This window comes from Balaenoptera ricei, chromosome 20 (assembly GCF_028023285.1).
Source record: "Balaenoptera ricei isolate mBalRic1 chromosome 20, mBalRic1.hap2, whole genome shotgun sequence".
Taxonomy (NCBI): Eukaryota; Metazoa; Chordata; class Mammalia; order Artiodactyla; family Balaenopteridae; genus Balaenoptera; species Balaenoptera ricei.
This window is the reverse complement of record NC_082658.1, coordinates 41,955,053-41,980,176: the sequence shown is the minus strand read 5'-3', so window position 1 is coordinate 41,980,176 and position 25,124 is coordinate 41,955,053. Positions and strand designations below refer to the sequence as shown.

Genomic DNA, 25,124 nt, shown 5'->3' with positions numbered 1-25,124 from the left:
GTTGCTTCACTGGGGGGGACGGGGGGGTTGTCCTCCCTAAATATACAAGACGCATCCCAGAGTGTGCGGGGGGGCCCTCCCTCCCCCATAATCCCCTCCCCTTCCCTGCACACCCGAGGGCCCTGTGCCGCGTGCTTCTGCGGAACTTGATGTCTTAGACATACATTTGAGAATCCAAGGGTGACGAAACGCACAAAGGGAAAGTGAGACTAAGGGCTCCAATTCCAGCAGAACCTCGACGAAACCCGAATCCCTGCGAGTCAGTACAGACACAGCAAGAACAGAAACTCACACTGACCACTGTGGTTGCTGACTGCAGATGTACTTTTAAAAATCACTGGCAATGTTACTGATGCATGTTTTTCACGTTTGTGTTTGGAAAACATTTTACTTATTAGCGCTGTAGAAGCTTATAAATGTGTATTAGGTGAGGATGGTCCCTGCCCTCAAAGTATAACACAAAGGTATAATAAGTTCATAAAACACACAGGAACGCCTATTTGCTCTGCTAGGTTTTCGTAGGATTACAGAGACAAGAACAACGCGGCGGAACCTGCGTGGGGAAGGTGAACGTATCAGGTAACTCTGTCTGGACAGCCCACTCCACTCGGAGAGGTGGCAATGTTCTCCCTCTCGCCGGGCGCCCCTCTGCTGCTGTGGGACCCTCCCACAGTCCAGTCCTCCGGAGCCAGGAGGGACAGCTCCTTGCTCCTCCCCGTGGCAGCATTTCAACCACTGCTGCCTTCCCCTGACTAAATCTGGTCTCTTCTGGGTGAAAAGAAACAGTTCACTCCGTTCCCGCCATGACAGAGCTGGAGTCCTCCTGCTGGCCTGGCGGAACCCCTCGGAGCCCTCCAGGTTGCCGAAGAGCTGGCGGGCAGGCCCTCGCTCTCCGAGCCCACACCCACGTGTCTGGACAGTCCAGGCGGCCCAGGTGCGCGGGGCGAGCTCTACCGCCTCCTCTGTTCTCAGCCTGTCCTTTCCTGCCCTCACAGAGCTTCCAGTCTCTCTGTTCTGCCTGCCAGCGTGCCCAGGGCATCCCAAGTGCCAGCTGAAAAAGATATCTTGCCAGTCATCACTTGGCACCAAACCAAGGGGTCCTCCCAACCTAACCTTCTGGCTGCTTTGAGGTCTGCTCCCCAAATACTAGAGACGCGACGGCACCTCCCTTAACCTTTCATTCCTTCTGCCTCCTCTGACCCCAATCCACTCTACTCTGTATCAGAGACTTTACAGGCGAGAGAAAGACGCCTGAGAACTGTTTCTATGACCTAAGAGGGGAACTATATTGGTCCAGATGGCAGGAGGCTGCCCTGCGCTCCTGGGGCCCACGTGCACATCACAGCAGCGGGATCAGAGGCAGGGCCCACACTCCGGGCCTTCATCTCTCAGGGAGCCTGCGTTGTGAGGAGGACAATGCAGGCGAAGGGACAGAAGTACGTCCTGTAAGGGAGGGAGCATCACGTAGGATGACGTAAAAAAAAACTACGAGTAGAAGACTCAGAATTTTTGAATGCAGCCGAAAGGCCAGCACTTAACAAAAAGTGGGTCTCTGGCTTCTCTCCCGAAACACTGGCACAACTGCATACCAAAAAATAACACACACACACACACACACACACAACCAAGAAACGTGAAAAGAGAAGAAAGCGACCTTCTCTTACTGAGGTCTTATTTCTTAACAGGATCAAGCTAGCAAAGTAATAGTGACTCAGAGAATGCCCTCACCTATCACTAATTACCTAAATCTGGACCCAAAGCAAATCTCCCATCAGAACCAGGCTCAACTCTTCACAAGCTCCAAGGCAGCCCGCCGCAGCTGCCCAAATCTGCCACAAGGTGGCAGCACACGATGCATTTCTCAGTGGACCAGGCAACTAACTACCAAGGCTCCCAGCAAACTGGCCATAAATTACCTAGAGTGTCCGCTCTCCTCGCCATCCTCCCCAGTGCCTGAAGGAGACTTGGGAAGGTCTGTTCCATTTCGCTCCTTTGGTCAGGTCAGAACCAGGTCCTTCAAACCTCTGCAAATGCTTTTAGCCCTACAGCTTTAAATTACAGATGATGACACGGCCTCTGGCCCGTCTCCTAAAGATCAGACAGACTCAAGATTTATAAATGTTCAAAGATGCAGGTTCAGGCCCCAAACAAAGGAACTGAACGGCTGGGAGGAGGAAGGAGAGGTGAGAGGGAGCGAGGGGTGAATCTGTAAAGGTTTTCTTCCCACTTGCGCTCCCTCCTTGCTCCCAAGCCAGTTACAAATTCACTCCACTTACACAAGGAAGAAAAACACTTGAAACTTCCATCATCCCTACCACTAGTTTCAAGCCTTTCAAATTCTTTTAAAGAAAAATAATTTACCTTGGTGGGACTTGCAAAAAAGTGGAGGTGGGTGGGAGGGACTGTTGACAAAAGGGATGTCGCCTCCTCTCCTGTGCATTAATATTCCATATTCCTGGGATGATTTCCACTTTCACAGTTTGACTGTTTTATAACAGATTTGACGCCAGAGAAGACAAATGGCCTCACAAAGGAAAGACGACAAATCATCTCACCGCTTTTAGCGGGGTCTTCTCTTTACTTTTATTTATTTTTATTCTGTGGCTGGGCTGCGGAGCTCTCTGCCTTGCTGGCGATGTTTAATATTAACGCCACAAGCCCCCGCAATGCTGGCAATAGAGTTGGCCGGTGTTGTGTTTACGGCTTTGTGACTGCTGGCTTCAGGAAGATGAAGCTCCTTGTCCAAACAGCAGCCCCTCTAACAGCTCCTGTTAAAAGCCAGGGGATGCTTCACTGCTTAGACGTGAATCACTTCCTTCAACCCCACGGAAGGGGAGGCTGACACTGAGTTACATTTGTATCCCTATCAGGACCGCTGCCCAACGACCCAGGGCCGGGCAGGGGCGGGCGGGCGTATGATGCTTCTCTCAGCTCCAGTTTAAGGCTACTCTGAGGGGATCAAAACACACAGAAATTAACAAGGGTATCTGTCGTCAACCCCCAGAGTTTCAGCAAGGCATTCCATTACTTACTTTACCAAAAAATACTCAGTCCTAATCCAAACATACAAGCGGCAACTACTGAGCACACAAACACCAGCCTGCAGGACACAAAGGCCACCATCCACACGCTCCCCCCAGGGTGCGACCGCCTGTGTTCTGTTTCTGCTCTGCCCTCTTGGTCTTTTTTATCTTCCTCCCATAGCCCTTCTCCTGGGTTCTGTTCTAGGCCCTCCTCCCTTCTCTCTCGACCCCTCCCCTGGCCAACTCATCCACACTCTCAGCCCTGCCGATCTCCTGGGTGCAAAAGCCACCTACAGCCAGAGGGCCCACGTCCCACCTTGGCACTGCGTCCAACTCCAATAAACTGGCCACTGACGGCACCAGGCCCTGAAGGGCGATTCTGCCACCTCAACTACCTTTGTTAATCATGGCAGCAGATTCTGTTATTCATGTCCAACACTTAACTGTTTAATGGCAGGAAGCTACAAAGTTATAGGTACCAACACCACATTTTCTGATTAAAAAATAAAATCCTCCCTGAGATACGGATCTTGTTTGGACAGTTCACTTACATTAATTGACAGAATGCAAACTGATGCCCTCCCTCTGTCACTCTTTCTTGGTTTTTAATGGTTTCCTTCAAAGAACTTCCTCCTCTCCTCCGTAAATCAGAGAGAAATTTGGAAAAAAGGTTTCTCCCAGACACCTGCCGGGGCAACTAACCCCACGAGGAGTGCCCAGGAGCCATCAGCTTCCGGGTGTCTGCAACTGGCCACCTCCCCACCCACGCGCCTCGGTTCACCAGCTAGTCACTGAAGTCAGCAATCTGATGACCTCGGCCAGTTATGGGACTGGTTTTTAAAAGCCTGGCTGCTCCGTGCAAAATGAGAGGTCTGCGTTTCTGCCCCTGGAAGCTGGGGACCGTTCTGCGGCCCGGCTGCGCCTCCCCTGCAGGATGGAGAGGCGGGCGAGGACGAGGAGGCCGAGCGCCGCCGGCGCCGCAGGAGAAAATGTGTACTGATCTCTCCCTTCTTGTAGAGGAGCACGGAGCGCTGAAGGACAGCTGCTCCTCCCTGCAGCCTCTCACATCCCACGCGACAGAAGGCCCAGCCCTCGCCCGCCTCCGGGAAGCAGAAAGGGGCAGCTCCTGTGGCCACCAGGCTGCCAGGTCCAAGGTGCGGACTCCAAGCACCCCAGGCCACGAACGCCTCCCCTTCTTCGGATCCAGTAATTTCCCTCTCTGGGCTGACGTTTCCTCATCTATATTGGAGAAGAAAGAGCCTTCAGTCTTATTTACCTTTTAAGTGGATGTGCCCAGAGGGTAAAAGAGTTAATGTTTATAAAGTGTTCTGCTCCCCAGAGGAAGACAATGGATAAAACACAAGGTGTGGTTGGCTCATTCAAGACCTTGTTTCCAGGGTAGTTAGTAACAGCTTCCCATTACAAATGCCCTGCTTCCCAGCACCTGGAACTCAGGCAATGCCCTTTATCTAAATATCCTTTTTTGCTGTGACACTTAATACCAACACTAAAAATAACAAAAGGGAACCAAGGACTATTATGCCTTGTTAATGCACGTACAGGAGCCATTCCAGAACTGTCTTTTTCTTAAACCAAACATATCCTGAGAGCATTCCAAAAAAGCTGACCTACAGTGAGAACTGGTCATCATCACTGAGCCCTGTCTGAACACTCCCATGTTTCCACAGTAACTAATAATTTGTAGAAGGGCCACCAGAAACCAAACCCGGTATGGTTATCACAGCCAAGATGGGCAGGAGAAAACCAACAGTATGAACAAGTTTGTGGTGTACACTCTTGGGAGCAATTGAAATACAAGAGTGTTCTTGAAAGATCTTTTCCCAGGGTTCATCCTAAGTTAAAAGACCTCCAAAACTCTCTAAGTAAAGGACTGGGCATGACAAGTCCCAGAGCTGGACTCTCCTTATTTCTAGGGCTTTTCCAATGTGGCCAGGAGCGAAGAACAAACTACGGAGCCGGCTCTCAGGCGGCGCGACATCCTCGCGCGGAGGGGATTAGGGTCCGCACGGCCGGTGAACTGCCGTGTACAGAGTGCCGTGGGAACAGGGCAAAGTGCGGACGGCCCCCGACTTACAACGGCTCGACTCAGGATGTTTCCACTTTACGACGGTGCGAAAGCAATGCGCACTTGGTAGGAAGTGTACTTCCAGTTTTGAGCTGTGACCTCTCTCCTCCCGGGCCGGGGATGTGCGGCAGATCCCCTCTTGCGATGCTGGGCAGCGCAGCCCCCGGTCAGCCACACGATCACGGGGCTGGACAACCGACACACTGACAACCACTCTGTGCCCAGACAGCCCTCCCGTTGTTCACTCTCAGTACAGTATTCGATCAATGACATGAGACACTCAACACTTTATTATGAAATAGGCTTTGTGTTGGACGATTCTGCCCAACTGCAGGCTAATGTGAGTGTTCTGAGCACGGTTAAGGTGGGCGAGGTTCAGGCAGTGATGTCAGTAGCTCAGGTGTATTAAATGCATTTTCGACTTATGTTATTTTTAAACTGCAATAGGTTTATCGAGATGTAACCCCACTGTAAGTCGAAGAAGATCTGTATATTAGAGTTAGATGACGTGGAGAGATTTTAGTAAAAGAGGCAAGAAGCCTTTGTTCATTCATCTTATAGGGATTGTTTGCAAAAATAATCTTACCAGCAAATTGCTTACAAGCAACAGACTCATAAGCTGAAGGCCTTTAAAGGCATTTCAGACAGGAGACCTACAGCCAACTCTTCTCAGGTTTGCACAGAAATGGGTATGTCTGCGTTGCAGGCAAAGGAACAATGACATAATATGTACACATGGGAAAATGTAAATTTTGTTTATTTACCTATTTGTACAGATATCATTAAAACAGTCCTTCTCAGAAACAAAAAAATTATAAAGAACATTTCATTCTCAAGAATCTAATAAGCAAGGAGGACTATTTTCACTTTATAAAGAAGGAAACTAAGGCCCAGAGAGAAGATTTCTTCAAGGTCACACTGTCTGTGAGCTGGGGCAGAACAGGTGCTCAAGGATCCCGAGTCGGTTCTCTAGCCCAGAGAAGGCTGACATCAACTGGGAAAAGACTTAAATTGTTTTGCAAATAAAACTTCTGCTACAAAAATGCTATATAGTAAGTAAGGCAGGATTCAATTGGAATCAAAATATATTATTGCAAATGTATGAGTATAATACCATACATTTTTACTAAAATCTCTCCAAGTCATCTAACTCGATAATACCAAACACAGGATTATAGTAAACATACGCATACTATTGTACTTTGACTTATAAATGAAGCATTCTTAGCAAGAAAAAAACCCGAATAAGTGTTTTTGTGAACTGTAATAAGTACAGTTAGAGAGGAACAAATAAAACAGGGGTTCAAGGACAAAAGAGCCACACCTCAGTCGGGGGTGGGGAACCATTAAAGACTCTCTGGAAAGGCTGGTGTGTACCAAGGACTACGGACCCTGCAGCAGGAAAGGATGCAGGCAGGGCAGGGGTGAGCAGAATTAAGAGACACAAGCGGGAGGAGGAGGGAGTGTGTCCTGGGACCTCGGGGGCCGGCAGAACAGCACAAAGAACGTGCACACCAAACCAGGTGGTGAGGAGAGAAAGGTAGCAGGGTGACAAATCACTGCAGGCCTTGAGTGGCAGGTTCGAGTGTGGCTTTTACGCTGTAGGCGACAAGGAATAGCGTTTTCTAAGTGGTATTTTAGGAAGGTGCAATCTGGCAACGATGCACAGAACTAATTAAATCAGACGGGGGGTCAAGAGGCTGTTGGTGTTAACAGTCTATGTGGGAAGAAAAAAAATCTGGGCTCACAAAGCCGTAGGACTGGAGAGTAGAGACCACTGAATGATATACGAAAATAAAGTTCCAAGCAGACCAAACGTAAGAAATCAGAAAAAAGCAAGAGAAAATATCAGCGAACAGCTCACCCTGGGATCCGGGAGGGAATGCCTAAGCATAAACGCAATGAAAAACACTCCTAAGAAAAAGGTGTTATCTATTAGATCACATAAAAAGTAAAACTTACATATGACCAATAAAGATCGTTAATACCAACAGGTGAGCAAACAGGGAGAGCTACAAAAAATAGGAAATATGGTATATAATCATAATATGTAGAATTCACACAAACTGCAAAGAAAAATTAAACCCAAAGGAAAAAACTGGACAAAGGATAAAAACAGAAATACAAATGATTAATAAACATACAGACTCTTCAAGGCTATGATTAAATGAGAAAATAAACATTAGATACTTAGCCCAGTGCCTAGCACACCGCAGGGCCTCAGTAAAGTGTCACTGTTGTTGAACTCTCCACATCAGCAAAGGTAAATGACATGAGCCTCAGGTGGGGGGAGGGGGGATGTAAATCAGTACAACCCATCACGAACCCCTGAAAGTACATATATAACTGAATCACTTTGCTATACACCAGAAACTAACACGACATTGTAAAACAACTATACTGCAATAAAAAAAAATTTTTTTTTAAGTTTTTGCCTTTGACCCAGTAATTACCCTTCTACTCCTTAGAACCTAAAGATACAAGCAAAACCTAGAACATGGATTTCTATACAAATATGTTCACTGCAGCATTCCTTAAAGAGAAATGAAAACAATCAGAAATAACCTAAACGCCTAAGAATAAATATTCCATAATTGAATATTATAAAGTCATTAAGACGTCTATTTAATGGTATTAAAATGCTTATAATATAAAGTTAACTGGAAAAAGGGATTCAAACATATATGAATATATCTTTATAAAATATACACACAAAAAGTTCTGCAAGAAAATATATATTAGCAGTAGTAATAATATTCAATTCCTAGTAGCAGGTAACATGAATTTCCTTTGTCCTTTCTGTATTTTCCAAATTTTCTTCCATAAGAAGGTTCTGTTTTTGTTTTTAAGATTTTTTTAAAAAATAAATTGATTTATTTATTTATTTTTGGCTGCACTGGGTCTTTGTTGCTGCGCGCGGGCTTTCTCTAGTTGCGGTGAGCGGGAGCTACTCTTCGTTGCGATGCGTGGGCTTCTCATTGCGGTGGCTTCTCTTGTTGCTGAGCACAGGCTCTAGGTGCGCGGGCTTCAGTAGTTGTGGCTTGAGGGGTCTAGAGTGCTGGCTCAGTAGCTGTGGCACACGGGCTTAGCTGCTCCGCTGCATGTGGGATCTTCCCGGACCAGGGCTCGAACCCGTGTTCCCTGCATTGGCAGGCGGATTCTTAACCACTGCGCCACCAGGGAAGCCCAAGATTCTTTTTGATGTGGACCATTTTAAAGTCTTTATTGAATTTGTTACAATATTGCTTCTGATTTATGTTTTGGTTTTTTGGCCGTGAGGTAATGTGGGATCTTAGCTCCCCGACCAAGGATCGAACCCGCATCCCCTGCACTGGAAGGCAAAGTCTTAACCCCTGGACTGCCAGGGAAGTCCCTTTTGTTTTTATTATAGGGGAAAAATGTAGTCTCTAAGGAAAGAAGGTGACAGGCACCTGAATCCGGGAGAAAGAGAACTGTCAAGAGCAAATGGACTGAATACACTGGACCAGGTTTCAAAGCTAATTATGAGGTTTAGGGTCTTTGGAATCAAAGAATGGTGTAACCATAAGAGCAGGCCTGGAAATTCAGTGATTCACACTAAACTGTGAATGGCTTAACAGGTAAAACCTTCTTATATAGAAAGCATCTTTATTATAACAGAAAGAAACAATCATTTTAATCCAAACAAGTTTTTAATGGAGAGAAAGGCTCTGTGTATGTGTGCCGGGGGTGGGGAGGCAGCTTCCCTTTGGCACAGGATTCCCATGTATTTCTAAAAGCTTGCTGTCTGCCCTCTTAGCAAAGCAGGCAGCGCGTCAGTCTCATAAAAGCTTGCTGACTTCTTGGGCTTCCCTGGTGGCGCAGTGGTTAAGAATCTGCCTGCTAATGCAGGTGACGCGGGTTTGAGCCCGTGTCCGCGGAGATCCCACATGCCATGGAGCAACTAAGCCCGTGCACCACAACTGCTAAGCCTGCGCTCTAGGGCCCGCGAGCCACAACTACTGAAGCCCGCACGCCTAGAGCCCGTGCTCCGCAACAAGAGAAGCCACCACAATGAGAAGCCCACGCACCGCAACGAAGAGTAGCTCCCGCTCAGCACAACTAGAGAAAGCCCAGGCGCAGCAACGAAGACTCAACACAGCCAAAAATAAATAAATAAAATAAATAAGCTTGCTGATTTCCTGAAAACAGGGGCAGGGGTCAGGAGCCACACTCCCAGATGCATAAACCAGCTCCCCTACAAACTTGCTGTTTGTATTGGGCAAATTACTCAATTGCTCTGTGCCTCAGTATTCTTAGCATAGAACACAGATAATGTCAACCACTTCAGTGGTTTCTTATAAGGACCGAATGAAAATACACATGAAGAGTTTAGAACAGTGTCTGACATATAGTAAATGTTCAGTAAGTGGAATCTGAGGGAGTTCCCTGGTGGCCTAGTGGTTAGGATTTCGGGCTTTCACTGCTGTGGCCTGAGTTCAATCCCTGGTCAAGGAACTGAGATCCAAAAAAATAATAATAAGTGGAATATGAAGTTATCATTCCATGCCATTTCACTGCCAATCAGAAATAGGGTGGCAGACTTAGGGTGGATAAATCAGAGCAAAGGATGAACACAAAAACTGAGGTGATCTGCACATCTTAGCAACCCAAGCTGCTCAGGTGGCTCAGTGATCACTGTGGGAAATGTATTCATAATATGAATGGATGACTAATCTAAATTCAGGTGAAAAACATTAGCTGTGGCCTACCTCCTTGCAAGTTACTTCATTGTGACTAATACAGTATCTGTAAGATATTACATTTTAAAAGACAATAATAATAGAATACAAAAACTTAAAAATAATAATTCCTTAAGAGAAACATTTACACTCACTTTAATGAATGTGAAATATCCCTTTGGGAGAAGAATAAGATTCACAATCTTTTGAAGAAATGATGGGAATTTGACTGCAGAAATGAGAACTATAGTTAAGAAACCCTATTCTGGGGAAAGATTTATCTGTTCAGCATCTACAATCTCTTCTAGAAAATGTGCTTTTCTCTCTCTACAACCTGCTTGGAACCAAGGCTTGAATTTGAGAATGCAAATTCTTTAGAACTGTGTGAGGACTGCAAACCAGCGAACCAGGAAATATGGAAGAAACAAGAGCAGTGCTTTCTTTGCAATCCAGTTTTAAAACTCTGGCCCAAGTGTCAGGTTTGAACTTGAGAATGTTCTCTTTGTCCTTTCTGACGTTTCTGGAGGAGGAAGGCCCCAGGCCCCCTCGCTCTGTGCTGGACGCCATCTTTAATGATGATATATGGGGGTCCTTTCCCTTCAGCACTGCTGGGGGGTCAAACGTGTGATGCCGCCCGCCTGAGCATCAACAAGCAAATTATAAACTGTGTCAATCCGAGTTAATGCAAAGCTGTAATCCTCTTTAACAAGAGATCAAATCACTGCCATGAGTTATGTTCATTCTGTAATCTGATAAGGAAAAGAGGGAACCTCTAATAAAAGAGTAATGGGAGCCTTTAATGACGCTGGGGAAAGACAGCACCAGTGCAAGTTTCGAGCTCATTCCTGCTGATTAGATCAATGTTGCATATTTGCTCGGGCTTGTTTCACCTGTCAGAACAACCTGTGTCTTTTTAGGAGATAAGAAGCCTCAGAGAAAACATCTATATCTTAACCATTCTTGCTCTCAAGTTTTTAACCAACGAAAAATGCTCTATGGAGGGTATTTCTGGGGTTATTAGCTGATGTGCTCTCAAATGCTAAGCAAACTTCATCAGAATATTTCACCACGATTCGGTGCATTATGGCTAATAAAAATGGGGGGGGGGGGGTAAAGCAGGTAACGGGGAATCAAAAATGGTCTAAGTAACCTCTGGATTACCAATCAGGGAGAAAAGAACACCATCAGGAGAGTGGTAGAATGTGCCCATACTTAGGGTACAGACCCACACACAAAAATGGCACGCGGAAGATAAACTGCCTGTACAAATTCTATTATACCGAGGCACTTCAAGAACAACGTGGCAGTGATGTTGACAAAGCACTTTACAAGGCTGGATTACATTTGTACATTTCTAAAACTCCAGATGTAAAACAATAATGTATTTGGTGCTTAGCAGTTATCATTAAAGGATTCTCTCCTTGTTCTTTCTAAAGCCAGTAGCTTTATAAAAAGAGAGGGGAAAGTGGTTTTTTATCTGGGGGCAGAGAGTGGGGGGTTAAAATGAAAATTCTTGCTGTTCCTACTGAGAATTTAAGTTCTTTGCAAAGGAATGGAGTACCTACAAAATGTTGATATTGCTATCATTTTTGTAATGAGAAAAAAAGCTTCTTAGGAAAATACAATAACCTACCCTTTCAATGAACAGTACCAGAACTGGGTTTATCTAATAAATGCTCTCTGAAGCAGCAGTAAATGCAAGGCAAACACCAATTTTCTTAGGCACCAGGCTGACTGCTGCCGCTTAGACCTGTTCTGTGCTGACAACAAAACCCACGCTGACAGAGTAAGCAGTTCCCATGCATTCCCCGTCCCAAATCTGGGGCGGTGGCCAGTTCTGAGGAACACATCTCGACCTGTCTCAGAGTCTTACTCAGAATTTACTTCTCCTACTTGTCACGCTAGCATTTTACTATCTGACCTACATCTACCCAGCAAACGAAAAAGAACAAACTTCTTTAAAAGTCTGCCTCAGAGGGTCTTTCAAAAACACAGGCAAAACCCCAGATGATTATTTCCACAACCGACAAATTCTTCATTTTGTTAGAACGATAATAAAAGATCACCTGAATTTTCACTTCACCCTCCCTCTGGTCTTAACAGCACTCCAGGGCTTTCACACCATGTAAAGTGAGCTCTGCTTCTAAAATGTCCTTGATAAGCTTAGAATAACTTCAGTAGTCAGAGAAGTGAACAGCAATCCTGTAAATCATGCAAGTAACACACTGACCTGTTCTCAGTGGTGACAATATGCTTAGAGAGATTCTCTGCCAATGAGACATCAAGCCCTTTGTCCTCCTCAGCCCACTGATAACTCTGCCTCTACAGCATCACGTGATACTTCTGCCCTCTTCGCAAAGATGACTCTGAAGGGCAAACAGGAGCTGCTCTGGGAGATGTGCTGCCCTGTGCCAAGAGTACCTGAGGGTCCAGCAAAGCCAGCGATCCTTTTTAGACACATGGTAACCCCTCTCTCGCACGCAACACATGATACAGGGGCAAAGTTGAATTTCTTTTTTTCCCTCCCAGTACTGAAAGGCAGCTATGCTAACCACCATACCACCACCGCCTCTCCTCCCAGAACTGGGAGCGTTCATCAGGCCTGCAATAGAAACCACCTGCCTACCTCCTAATACCGGACCAGCAGAAGTGTCAGGGGTTACATGAGACTTTCACTAGCAAAGGAAACCTGAGGCACTGTAAAGGCATTTCAATCAGTATGCAAAGCTTACCTAGAGACACCCCAAAGGGAAATCTGGTAATACAGGAGCAAACTGGGCTACTCTGCATTTAAAAAGACTTTTTAAAATATAGATTGCTTGAAGAGAAAATTTCCTAGCATGAGAAAAGAATATGTATCAGCAGAAATATGAAGACGCCACTACCTTTCTAAAGATCCTTTTACAGATAGTACTTCTTCCTCCACTAAGGGTATTTTAATACCCTGTGTTAAAGATCTCTGCTCTCTCTCCCTTAATGAAAGCTATGTTCTAGTCTCAATTCAATTTGACCAAGTCCAAATTTGAGCTCAAACTGGACAATGGACATGGGGGATTCAAGGATGAGTAACCATACTGGGATTCCCCCTTCTCCTCTCTTTATTAATACTGGGTATTAATCCAACTTAGGCACACGTGTGGAACAACAAATTGGACCCAAGACACAACTAAAGAGAAGGGCTTCTCTCTCCAGACCTGGGTATGGTAGGAACCCCAGGTAGAGTGGCCTCTGAGAATAAGAAATCAAAAGGGCTGGAAATTTTATTATGTAATTTTTCACCATGATTAAAAAAGGGGAGGGGTGGGCTGGGAAAGAAGCTACTCGGGTATTCAAAAGCCAGTTTTATCCAAATGGCTCACAGGGCAGAAGCCTTAAGGGAAAGAAGCTCTTTCATTTATGTAATACTTCAATAGAAAAAATCAGGACCTTCCCACCTCCTCTTTATATTATAGATATGATTTTCAAAATGAACATGTCCTATTCTGTTGATAAAAAGCAATACAAGTTTATTGCAAAAAAAAAAAAATCAAATACTACAGAAATAATAGACTAGAAAGTAAAATGTGTCTTCAACTGCACCCTGCCCAGCAATAAACATGTGAAGAGTTTGGTGTACACTGTTTCAGAGCTTCTTATTTTTTTTAGTGACAGTTAATATGAATGCATCCTCATGGCAGGAAATTAGAGCAAAATAGAAGTGTGAAAAAAAAAAAAAAGTTGAAAACCTCCCTTTGCCCCTTCCTCCTCCCAGTCCCTTCCCTGTAGGTAAACATTTTAAATATTATTTATGTATGGACTTTCCGGGCATTTTCCTAAGCTCTATAACATATCCATACATATGTATACATATACAGCTGTTTAATATTTATTTTAAAAACATAAATGGATATTACATAAATAGATGTTTCTTCTTCTAGTTAACAAAATAACCTGGAGATCTTTCCATGACAGTATAATATATATATATTTTTTGTAAGGCGCCACTTTTTTTTTTCAATCATACATGTTTATTTTCTCAAAAGTAGGATTATGATATAGTATTCTGTAGCCTACTTATTACATTAAACATTATGTTAATATGTACAGCTCCACTTCCTCCTTTAACAGTTGCTTATAACTTCATTGAATGATTTTCTGTGATTTATTTTAACTAGTTCCCTGTTGATGGTCATTTGGATTGTTTCTTATTTTTCCCCATTATAAACAATGTTGCAATAAAGATCCTTGATATAAAAATATTTGCGAACTTGCTATTTCCTTAGGTGTCCTTAGGTCAATTCCTAGAAGTGGATTTCTCTGGGTCAACAGATACATTTACATTTAAAATTTTGAAAAACATTGCCAAATAGCCCTCCAAAATGATTTTGCCATTTACATTCCTAACAACAGTAAATGAAAGCGTCTGTTTCCTCACACCATCGACGTTAGTGATTATCACTCTTTTAATGTTTTCCAATATAATAAGAAAAAAATGAAATCTCATTATTTTAATATCCATTTATTTGATTAATGAGATTGACAGTCTTTATATTTTTTGGCCATTTGCGGTTTTTCTTTTATGATTTCTAAGTTTGCTTGTTGACATGCTTTACCCATTACTTTTATTAGGATATTCTTAGAGATCTGTAAAAACTCTTTCCATAGCATTCTTACACAGTAATGTTACACTGAACTTTTTCTTCCCAGTTTGTCATTTACTTATAACTTTGTTTTTGATATCTTTTTCACTGTGACTCTTATGTAGTCATAGCTACTAGTACTTTCCCCGTGGCTTCTGGCCTTCGTGTTGTGCTTACAAAGCCTTTCTCTACTTCAAAATCATAAAAAATTCTCTATTCATACATGCACACCAAGAATAACATATCTGTAACTTTGTTCTACTCTACCATAGATACAACTATAAAAATGGGTTGAATTTTCCCCAGAACTTTACCTTCAATAAATCTATACCATTGTTAAAAAAAAAAAAAAAAAAGAATGACATATCTGTAACTTATCAAAACCAGAACTATTCACTTGGAGAAAAGTATCAATAGTATGCACTGATGCTGAAATGAAAGTTTCCCATTCCTCAATATTTTGTGGCATACAAAGTGAGAAACCAAATAGAACAGTGCTAGATTATTTCCAGTTATGGAATTACCTAAACAAAAAACAAAATAGGCCAAGCTATGACGGCCTCCTTCTTAAGATACATATAGTTTTAAAAAAAAAGATACTACCTAACACTACCTACGGGCCCTGGAATATTTGATACCAGAAGCAGAAAGAGCTAATACTCACTTACTCTGCCTATAGTTAGTCTGGCCTATTCAGAGTATTGGAGCACCAGCAGTAACATGGATGTCTGCCTCTGTGTCCTCAAGAAACACAATGCAAAGGGAGTGTACTTGGTAAAAACAAATGCTCAGTTCTCCAGCTGTAACACTTTTATTAAATTCCTTGTTACAAAGTGGCTAAACCAGCTGGAGAACAATGCTGATAATTAGCAACATCCACAAGGGATAGCTTCCCCGCCCCCCAAACACCAAATGCCACACTGTTACCCAGCAAACACATTCCCAACCCCTCCTCCTCCCTTGCCTGCTCTACCTGAAGTGGCAACATAACAGAGTTATGGCCAATGAGATATGAGAAGTTGTTTTTGGAGGGCATTCTGATAAAAGAAAATCAGTATGGCTGACACCACTCCTTTCCTCTTCTTCCTGCCTGGAATGCATACTTGATGGCTAAAGCTGAAGCAACCACCTTGCAACCACAGGGGTAAGACCAAGGTATGCTGGCCTTAATACTACTGAAAAGGGAAAAACCACTGCCAGTAATTACCTGCCACCCCTAGGATTATTCTGTCAGAAAAATAGACTCCCATTTGCTTATACCTCTGTAGTCATATTTTATGTTTCTTGCAGACCAAGCCCAACATAATCCTAAATAATAAAGTTGTTTTCAAATAAACTTTATGTCTAGCATATAGTAGACCCTTAAAAACTATGAGTGAAAAAACAAAAACAAAAACAAAAACTATGAGTGAATAAACAAGATTCTGGAAAACTAAGTGTCCGGGGGTATCAGGTGATTCAAGAAAAATCCCAGCTAGGAATGACAATCGATTTCTAAATGATCTAGTCGTACTATATTCAAAAGATGCCACCAACACTTAAACGAGATTTCACTTTATGCCTGGGATAATAATGTTACCTTAATGGATTTTAGTTTTTAAGTGCCTAGTTTTCCTTTTCTGTTGAAGTAATTTTTTCATGTCATCCTGACAGAGAACCTAAGCAGCATTCATTTTACTCTATTATTTTTTTAATTTGTTTTTTCTCTTGCTTTTATTTATTTATTTACTTATTTATTTACTTATTTATTGGCTGCGCTGGGTCTTCGTTGCTGCACGTGGGCTTTCTCTAGTTGCGGCAAGCGGGGGCTACTCTTCGTTGCAGTGCATGGGCTTCTCATCGTGGTGGCTTCTCGGTGGCTTCTCTTGTTGCAGAGCATGGGCTCTAGGCACACAGGCCTCAGTAGTTGCAGTACGCGGGCTCAGTAGTTGCGGCACGTGGGCCCCAGAGGGCATGGGCTTCAGTAGTTGTGGTGCGTGGGCTCAGCAGTTGCGGCGCGTGGGCTCAGTAGTTGCAGCGCATGGGCTCTAGGACTCACAGGCTTCAGTAGTTGTGGAGCAGGGGCTCAGCAGTTGTGGCTCTTGGGCTCTAGAGTACAGGCTTAGTAGCTGGGGTGCACGGGCTTAGTTGCTCTGTGGCATGTATGATCTTCCTGGACCAGGGCTCGAACCTGTGTCCCCTGTATTGGCAGGCGGATTCTTAACCACTGCACCACCAGGGAAGTCCCTCACTCTATTATTTTTAAAAACAGATTAGACCCAGAAATAAATGGAAAAACAAACAAACAAAACCCAGCCAGACAAAGGCATTCATTTGCAAAGCACAGGAGAGCATAGGAAGTCACAAAGATGTGCGTATAAATGGACTCAGCGCCACCCGTAAGCTATTTTGTACTCAAAGCACTGAACAAATGCAAACAAAAAATTGATAATCATTGTGTTCAACTAAACTTGCACATCTACTACTTTTCAAGCAAGGGGGGATATCTGATGGGGTTTATTAGCAAACAAAATACTTTCAAATAAAAAGGTTGAATGTGGCTTGAGGGGTAAAGCTGGCAAAACCCACATATGCCTACATTATGACCAATAATTTCACTTGGTGAAGACTTATGTTTTAAAATGTCTACCACAGCATTACAACAATGATAATTAAAAACAGTTTAAATTTCCAACAATTAGTGAATGGCTAAATAGGTAATATTATAAAAATATTACACAGTCATTTAAATTTTTGAATAATTTTAATGACATGAAATGGTCACAGTATACAAAATATTTAAAAAAAAAATCACAATACAGAATATAATTCTATATTGTTGAATATAATTTTAATTATATAAAAAGAAAAACAAGAACATACTAAAAGGGAACTCAAAGACTGAAAGGAAATATTCGGAGATCCTAAAAGTGGTTGTCTCCTATGTACGGGTATGTGTATATACACGCATTTCCTACCTCTATACGCTGAGAGCGCCTATGCACAATGACACCCAGAACGATGAGCACCCCAGCACCCAGACCTTAGGTTCTCAAAACCACAGTTCACTAAAAAGAGTGAGGACTCCTTGGAGAAAGACTGATTCCAGGGCTGGAACAGAGAAAATAGAAGATGAGCCTAGAACACCTTGCTGTGGTGGAAAGTAAGGAAGCACTCAAGGAGTAATTGGGGACATCTCAAAAAGATGCAAGCCAGCTTGAAGGGGCTTCTATTAATCTGAGACAATTTTAAATCAAAATAAATAATGACAGTAACAGATCATAATTAATTGAATAAAATTGGAGAGCATGAATCCATACTGATATAAATGAATAAATAAATGCTAAATAAATCAAGGAGAAGGAATGTGGATAAATAATATTATAAAAATATTATGATGTAGTAGAATGCCAACTAATAAATACAGAAGGAATGATTCTTTAAAAAGTGGTTATCTCCGAATTGAATACACGTATACATTTTCTTCTGTACACATTTCTATCTTGTTTCAGCTTTGTAAAATGAGCACGTACTTCTTTTGTAAAAATACTCAAAAAAAAAAAAAAACCTCAACAGCAGCCTGAACAAACACAACATAATGCACATCTCTAGAGCAATCTCTAGACCCATTTTTAAAAGGAGAACATATGCATAAAACCCCCAAACACATGAAGCAAGTGTGTGTGCTGTCCTAACCCATCCGTCTAGAGAAGAGTTCAGATGTCCTAGGCAGGTGGCTAAAGTTAAAAACAAAACAAAACAGCAAAAACAAAAAACCCACCAGAGGCAGCACTGAGATTTACGGAAATTTTGTTTTGGTCTTACAGTAATGATGGGAGTGAAGAGATGTGACGAGGACCCTTGCTATGATGCCAATGACAAATGGTTCACTGATAAGAAGAAATGGGGAGGGTGACAGGCTGTAGAACAGGTCAATATTGGGCTGTCATGAAGCCATTTGAGACATATAATTAATCTATTACTCACCTGGCATCATCATTCATTGTGGTATGGTCAATAGGTGCCATGAAGCTCAGAAGCTTGCTAAGGACGTGAAATCTAATAAAGTAGGAAGCAAACAGGCAGCAACATTAGTAACTATTAACCTAGAAAAGGAAATACACCCTACCAGGTAACAAACTCCAGAACTGATCACAGGTATATCTGGCTCCAGAGTGCAACAGGGAACAATTCATAGACACGAACCACTCACGACCATAAAGACACTTTTTCCTTAAAACTACAGGAGAAACGTGTGATAAAAGCACATTGTGAATGACAGTAGTTCAACAGAGCTCCAAAGCCCAAAAAAAGAGTAGATACACCTGTGCCCCTGAGCAATATACTACCCCTTAAACATCACTCCAGACAAAAGACAATGAGGAGTTGACTACCTCATCTTCCCCTCCTCTACATACATCTTAATCATTTTTCAGTGTCATTAAAGCTACCTACTGGCAGTAGCACAGGTAGTGGCATAACATTCAAATGGAACACCTCACCACCACCATCACTCACTAGCTCCCTGAGTCAGAAAAGGCTTCTAGAATCACCTTCACTCACTAGCGCCACCGGGTCTTTCATTTCGCCGTTTTTTTTGGGGGGGGGCTGCATTGGGTCTTCGTTGTTGTGCGCAGGCTTTCTCTAGCTGTGGCGAGCGGGGGCTTCTCTTCACTGCGGTGCGCAGGCTTCTCATTGAGGTGGCTTCTCTCGTTGCGGAGCACAGGCTCTAGGTGCGCGGGCTTCAGTAGATGTGGCACACGGGCTCAGTAGTTGTGGCTCACGGGCTCTAGAGAGCAGGCTCAGTAGTCGTGGCACATGGGCTTAGTTGCTCCGCGGCATGTGGGATCTTCCCAGAGCAGGGCTCGAACACGTGTTCCCTGCATTGGCAGGCGGATTCCTAACCACTGCGCCACCAGGGAAACCCCTCGCCCATCTTTAAATGATGCGTGCAACTGAGTACATAACAAGTCTGATCCCTAGATCTTCAGTCAAAGTATTACAGAAATTTAAGTTATGTCACCTCCATCTCCCACCAATAGAAAAAAGGGGTATTTTTGTACAAAGTGCTTTGAGATCCTCTGGTGAAGGGGGGCTGAACAAATATTTGACCTTATACAGAAGAAATTACACCAAAGAGAATTCAAAGAAGGTATCCCTTTCTGTTCATTATAAAAGAAGCTGAAGGACAAGATGCATAGTATATTGGTTGGCCAAAAAGTTCATTTGGGTTTTTCCATGTTACGGAAAACCCAAATGAACTTTTAGCCCAGCCCAATAAAATTCTAACCAGAAAAACTGTTCTTGGGCAAAACACTATCCACAAAAAAATATGATATAAATATTTTCACATGTGTAATGTTTTACAGTTTTTAAAACATTTTTACACACATCAAAGAATTTGATTCTCTACTACACCACCAATAGCCAAGCCTCCCAAATTTCATTCATTTTTTTAACAATTGAATTTAAAAGAATAATAGTGATGAGATTTTTCCCATTACCAAGAGTAATACAAAAAGCATAATTCATTACAGAAAATTTGGAAAACAAACCAACTGAGCACACACAAAAATATATACATAGTTCTTCCACCTAGAGAAGAACTGTTATTAATATTTATTAATATTATTATTTTGTTAATATTTTGGTTATTATGTTCATTTTATATAGTAATCCATATACACACATAATTTCATATCTGTTTTTTCACTTAGCATTGTATCTCAAAGCTATATACAAAATTCCAGGAATAGAAGTACCATAAATATATTTTCATATATTTGAACATTCATATTGCTTCCAATTCTTCACTTTTTATAAGATGCAACAACAAAATATCTGTTCACTATACTTTTTTTAATGTCCGCTATCTCCTAATTATAAAAAATAATATATAATTCCAAATTCGGAAATGTATAGAGAGCTGACAAGTTCCCTGTAGTCCTATCCCCCAGAAATAATCACTGTTAATCATTGCTAAGTTTGTCTGTGGCATTCTCCATATATAAGACAAATATAAACTTTATATATTTTCACATAAAAATGAGACTGTAATATACTTAATATTCTGCATTATGCTTTTTTCCACTTTGTCATATTCTATTCTTTTTCATAGTTACAGGATATTCTGTCGTGTCAATATATTATAATTTATTAAACCTCCTATTGATAGGCATTATACAGTCTATCCCCTTTAAAAACCATATTAAACAGTGCAAAAGTGAAGACTTTTTTAAACTTTTTTAGAAATTTATTTTATTGACACATAGTTGATTTACAAAATTGTGTTAATTTCTGCTGCATAGCAAAGTGATTCAGTTACACACACACACACAAATTCCTTTTCATATTCTTTTCCATTATGGTTTATCGCAGGATATTGCATATAGTTCCGTGTGCTATACAGTAGGACCTTGTGGTGTATCCATCCTATATGTACTAGTTTGCATCTGCTAATCCCAAACTCCCAGTCCATCCCTCCCCCACTGCCCCCCACTTGGCAACCACAAGTCTGTTCTCTATGTCTGTACGTCTGTTTCTGTTTTGTAGATAAGTTCATTTGTGTCATATTTTACATCCCACATATAAGAGATATCACATGGTATTTGTCTTTCTCTTTCTGACTTAGCTAACGTGAAGATTCTTACATATAAATTATTGTACGTTTGTTCACACATTTCATGGGATAAATTTTGAGATGTGTAATTGCTTTGCTGGTGAATCGAAAAGTATGCATATTTAAAATTGAAAAAGTAAGGTAAATGCCCTCCCAAAGGTTACGTTAACGTACAAGAATATAATTATTTACATAACCTTTTTATTTAAGTATAAAGCGTAAGTACAATTAATAAATATATTTTAATATCTTTAGACTTCGCCAAACTTCACTGTTCATCTGAAAAAATGAAAACTATTCTTGGCTGTGTCCAAATACAGGTTTAATTTACTGTCTAGACAAAGACTATGAACTATACCTTATAGTTGTGTTGTCCAATCCGGAGTCACTGGCCACACGTGGCTACTGAGCACCTGAAATGTGCCAAACTGAGATGTGCTCCAGATTTTGAAAACTTGAGATGAAAAAAATGTAAAATATATCACTAATAATTTTTAAAACAATAAATTGTTGAAATAATATTTTTTATATATTGGGTTACGTGAAATATATTATTAAGTTCACTTGTTTCATTTTTTCCCCTTTTTAATTGTGGCTACTAGAACATTTAAAATTACACATGTAAAGATATTTTTATTGGATGGCAGTGCTCCGTGGAATACCTTTACACTTTAATAAAATATATTCAATAATTATTAGCTGCATGATGAAAGACAGGCTTTAAGAAGTAATCAGATTTAGTAATGTGTACTTAATACAATGCATTTTACCTAATCTCAGTGCTACTGAGGATGGATGCATGTTTTAGTATTAAAATACCTTTTACCAACCATACTAAGAAGAGATAAATATAATTTTGTTGCAGAAGAATAGACAAACACAAAACACAGTATGACACTTCATTATTAAAGGCCCGAGAGTTTAATTCACTTACATTATGAATTCTGCTTAAGTCATGATCAAATCCACTTACAGATAATGCTGAGTAAAAGACTGATAATCAATAATTATAATTACTTCCCAAAACCAAAATATTTTTTTTATAAGTTATTTTCTAGCATCCAACTAGCAAATTGCCACACCCAGTCTGACCAGGATGATGCCACTGACCTGCTACCATTTAAACTAAGGTTTCCACAAGGTGGTGTTCATCTTTGCTAGGACATTTCTTCTCTCTCCAACCCTATCACACAGAGCAAAGCTTGCTCACTGGTGGAATCTAGTACCAGTGATGACAGCTGGCACGTCCCACCAGCTCTTCCAGGGGTCTAATTTAAGGAAGTTATTTATGATATTCTCATCTAGCCTGGGCCCCTTGTTAAATCCGTCATGGCAGAATTCTAATGGAGCCAAGGTATCATTTTGGTGTCTGCAAAGGTCCTGGCCAGAGAAACAACTCAATAGCCACAGGTTAGAAGCATGGGCTCTGGAATCAGACCAACTAGCTCAAATCCAAGTTTGTGCTTGTTAGTTCTGTAACGCTGGGTGAGTTACTTACCTTCCGAACTACTTTACATAAATTAGCTAATTCAATCTGCATAACAATCCTATGAGATGTGCCTTTTATCATCATGCTAGGTTGACAGATGAGGAAACTGAAGCACAAAGATGTAAAGTATCTTGCCCAAGGTCTAAAGGCCAGTAAGTGGAAGTGTCAGATTTCAAACCCGGACAGTTTAGCATCACAGCCTATGCCTTTTCTACCTCGGCATGTAAATTGCTTTGCAGTGCCCAACAGAGTTTTATAAATGTTAGTTGTCGCTATTGCTAACAAGATCACTCTGATTCTGACCACATCCCACACATTCATGTTCACAAAGAGAGCCAGGTGAATACGGATGATAAAACTGCAAAACAATTCAAAGCACATGACCTTATTTATTACTTTTCTTTTTACTTATTTGGCAGTAATTTTAGGCTTATAGAAAAGTTGCAAAAATAGTGCAGAGAACTCATGTATATCCTCACCTAGCTTCCTCTAATGTTAACAGCTTACACAAATATAGTGTAATTATCAAAATTAGGAAACAACATTGGTACAATACTATTAGGAAACAATTAATGTTGTTAATTGTTTCCTACAATACTATTAGGAAACATTTCCTACAATACTATTAGGAAACAGTTAACATTGGTACAATACTATTAACTAAACCATAGACCTTATTCAAACTTCAACCATTTTTACCCTGGTGTCCTTTTTCTTTTCCAGGATCCAACCTAGGACCCCACATTGCACCTAATTGCGGTGTCTCCTTAAGTCTCCTCCAATCTGTGACAGGTGCTTAGGCTTCCTTATTTTTCAATGACTCGCTACAGTCTATAAAATAAAGTCCGAATTCTGAGCGTGACCACAATCTAGCACTCACTTATTCATACAGCCTCATCTCCTGCCATTCCCCCATACTCACTTTAAGTCTCTGCCAAAACAAATGAACTGCAGTTCCCAAAATGGACGTGTACACTCTCAAGTCCGTGTTTTGGCAAACATTATTCTTTGTGGCCTGTCCCTAGGCTAACTCTTCCTAGTCTGCTCACTTCACACTGAGAAGTGTGGATGCTGCACCTTACAGAGAGTCTTACCTGACAAGCGTGTTAATTTTACTGTTATAATCATCCAAAAACATGTCTACGAGGCACTACGGTAGACGGCTAAGGCTGGAACTGTCTTGAAAAACCAGTACAATGCTTGCCCTCAAGGGACACACAATTATAGCTACTTGCCCTAATAGTTTTAAAACTCATAAAAATATGACAATGTAGAAAAGGCATTTTTTCCCACTCTGTTCTTCTCAAGAGTGTATATTTGCAACAGCAACATCAACAGATAAACACGAGAAACCAAAGAAACTAATGTTTTCGAATGCTTCCTATGTACCAGACATATTCACCTTGTTTTGATCCTCAAACCAAATCTATAAAGTAGGGATGAGTATCTCCACTTATTAAATGAGAAAAGTGAGGCTCAGAGAATAAAGACCAACCAAAATCATGGAGCCAGACAGAGCCAGTCCCCTGATTTGAAATCCCAGGCTCCTCCCTCTAGACGACATTTAAAGCCTCACAAAGCTATTAAATTAATTAATCACAAGTACAGTTGATCTACAATATTATTAGTTTCAGGTGTACAACACAGTGATTCAATATTTTTACAGATTATACTCCATCTAAAGTTATTATAAAATAATGGCTATATTCCCTGTGCTGTACAATATATGCTTGCTGCTTATTTATTTTATACACAGTAGTTTGTGTCTCTTAATCCCATACCCCTATCTCGCCCCTCCCTCCTTCCCTCTCCCCACTGGTAAGCACTGGTTTGTTCTCTGTATCTGTGAGCCTCTTTCTGTTTTGTTATGTACATTCGTTTGTTTCATTTTTTAGATTCCACATACAAGTGATAACATAGAGTATTTGTCTTTCTCAAAGCTATAATTTTAAAAGCACAGTATTGGAGAGAAGTCTAATCTCAAACTTAAAGAATAGGTACTTAATCAGCCTGGTCAATTACAAAGTACTAGTAATAGCATTCTCCTTTAAATCCTTCCGGGGCGGGGGGAGGGTGCAGAAGAGACAGGTACAAAAGAGGCATGTATGTGAGTGAGTAAGTAATGAACATTCCAGGAGGAGACTGATCCAGTCTTGGAATAATAACAGCAATAATAATGATAGGAATGATGGCAACAGACAGGTATATAGTGCTTGCTGTGTCCCTGGCACTGTTCTAAAAGCTGTATGTATACTTACTCATTTAAACCTCACAGCAACCTTACAAGTCTCGTACTATTATCACCCCCATTCTACAGATGAAGAAACTAGCACAGAGAGTTTAAGGGTCTTGCTCGGAGTAACTACTAGAGTGTCATATCCCAGACTGTCAAAGCTGGGATTCAAACTCAGGCAGTCAGGCTCTTGAGACCATGCTCTTAACCAGTACACTGAAAACAAACTTGGAGAAGTATGAAGACTTGGAAACTTCAACATATGAAAAAACATAAACAAATTATAACAATTTAACCTGAGATTTAGGAAAAGTGACTTTCAATCAAAAGATAATGAAAAGCTACTTTGCACTTCTGCGAAGTTAAAGAAAAATAA

General features: G+C 41.5%; 1 protein-coding gene across 2 annotated transcripts in view; it reads right to left on the bottom strand.

The window, feature by feature from the left end:
- Positions 1-25,124, bottom strand: part of AATF (apoptosis antagonizing transcription factor) — a 103,049-nt gene that overhangs the window by 5,542 nt on the left and 72,383 nt on the right. The window contains exon 11 of one of the 2 annotated variants that reach the window (XM_059907014.1): positions 18,395-18,466. The exons of the other annotated variant lie outside the window; for it this stretch is intronic. Coding sequence (XP_059762997.1) covers positions 18,395-18,466 — 72 coding nt within the window. The remainder of the gene's footprint in view (positions 1-18,394; positions 18,467-25,124) is intronic. 2 annotated transcript variants of the gene reach the window in all.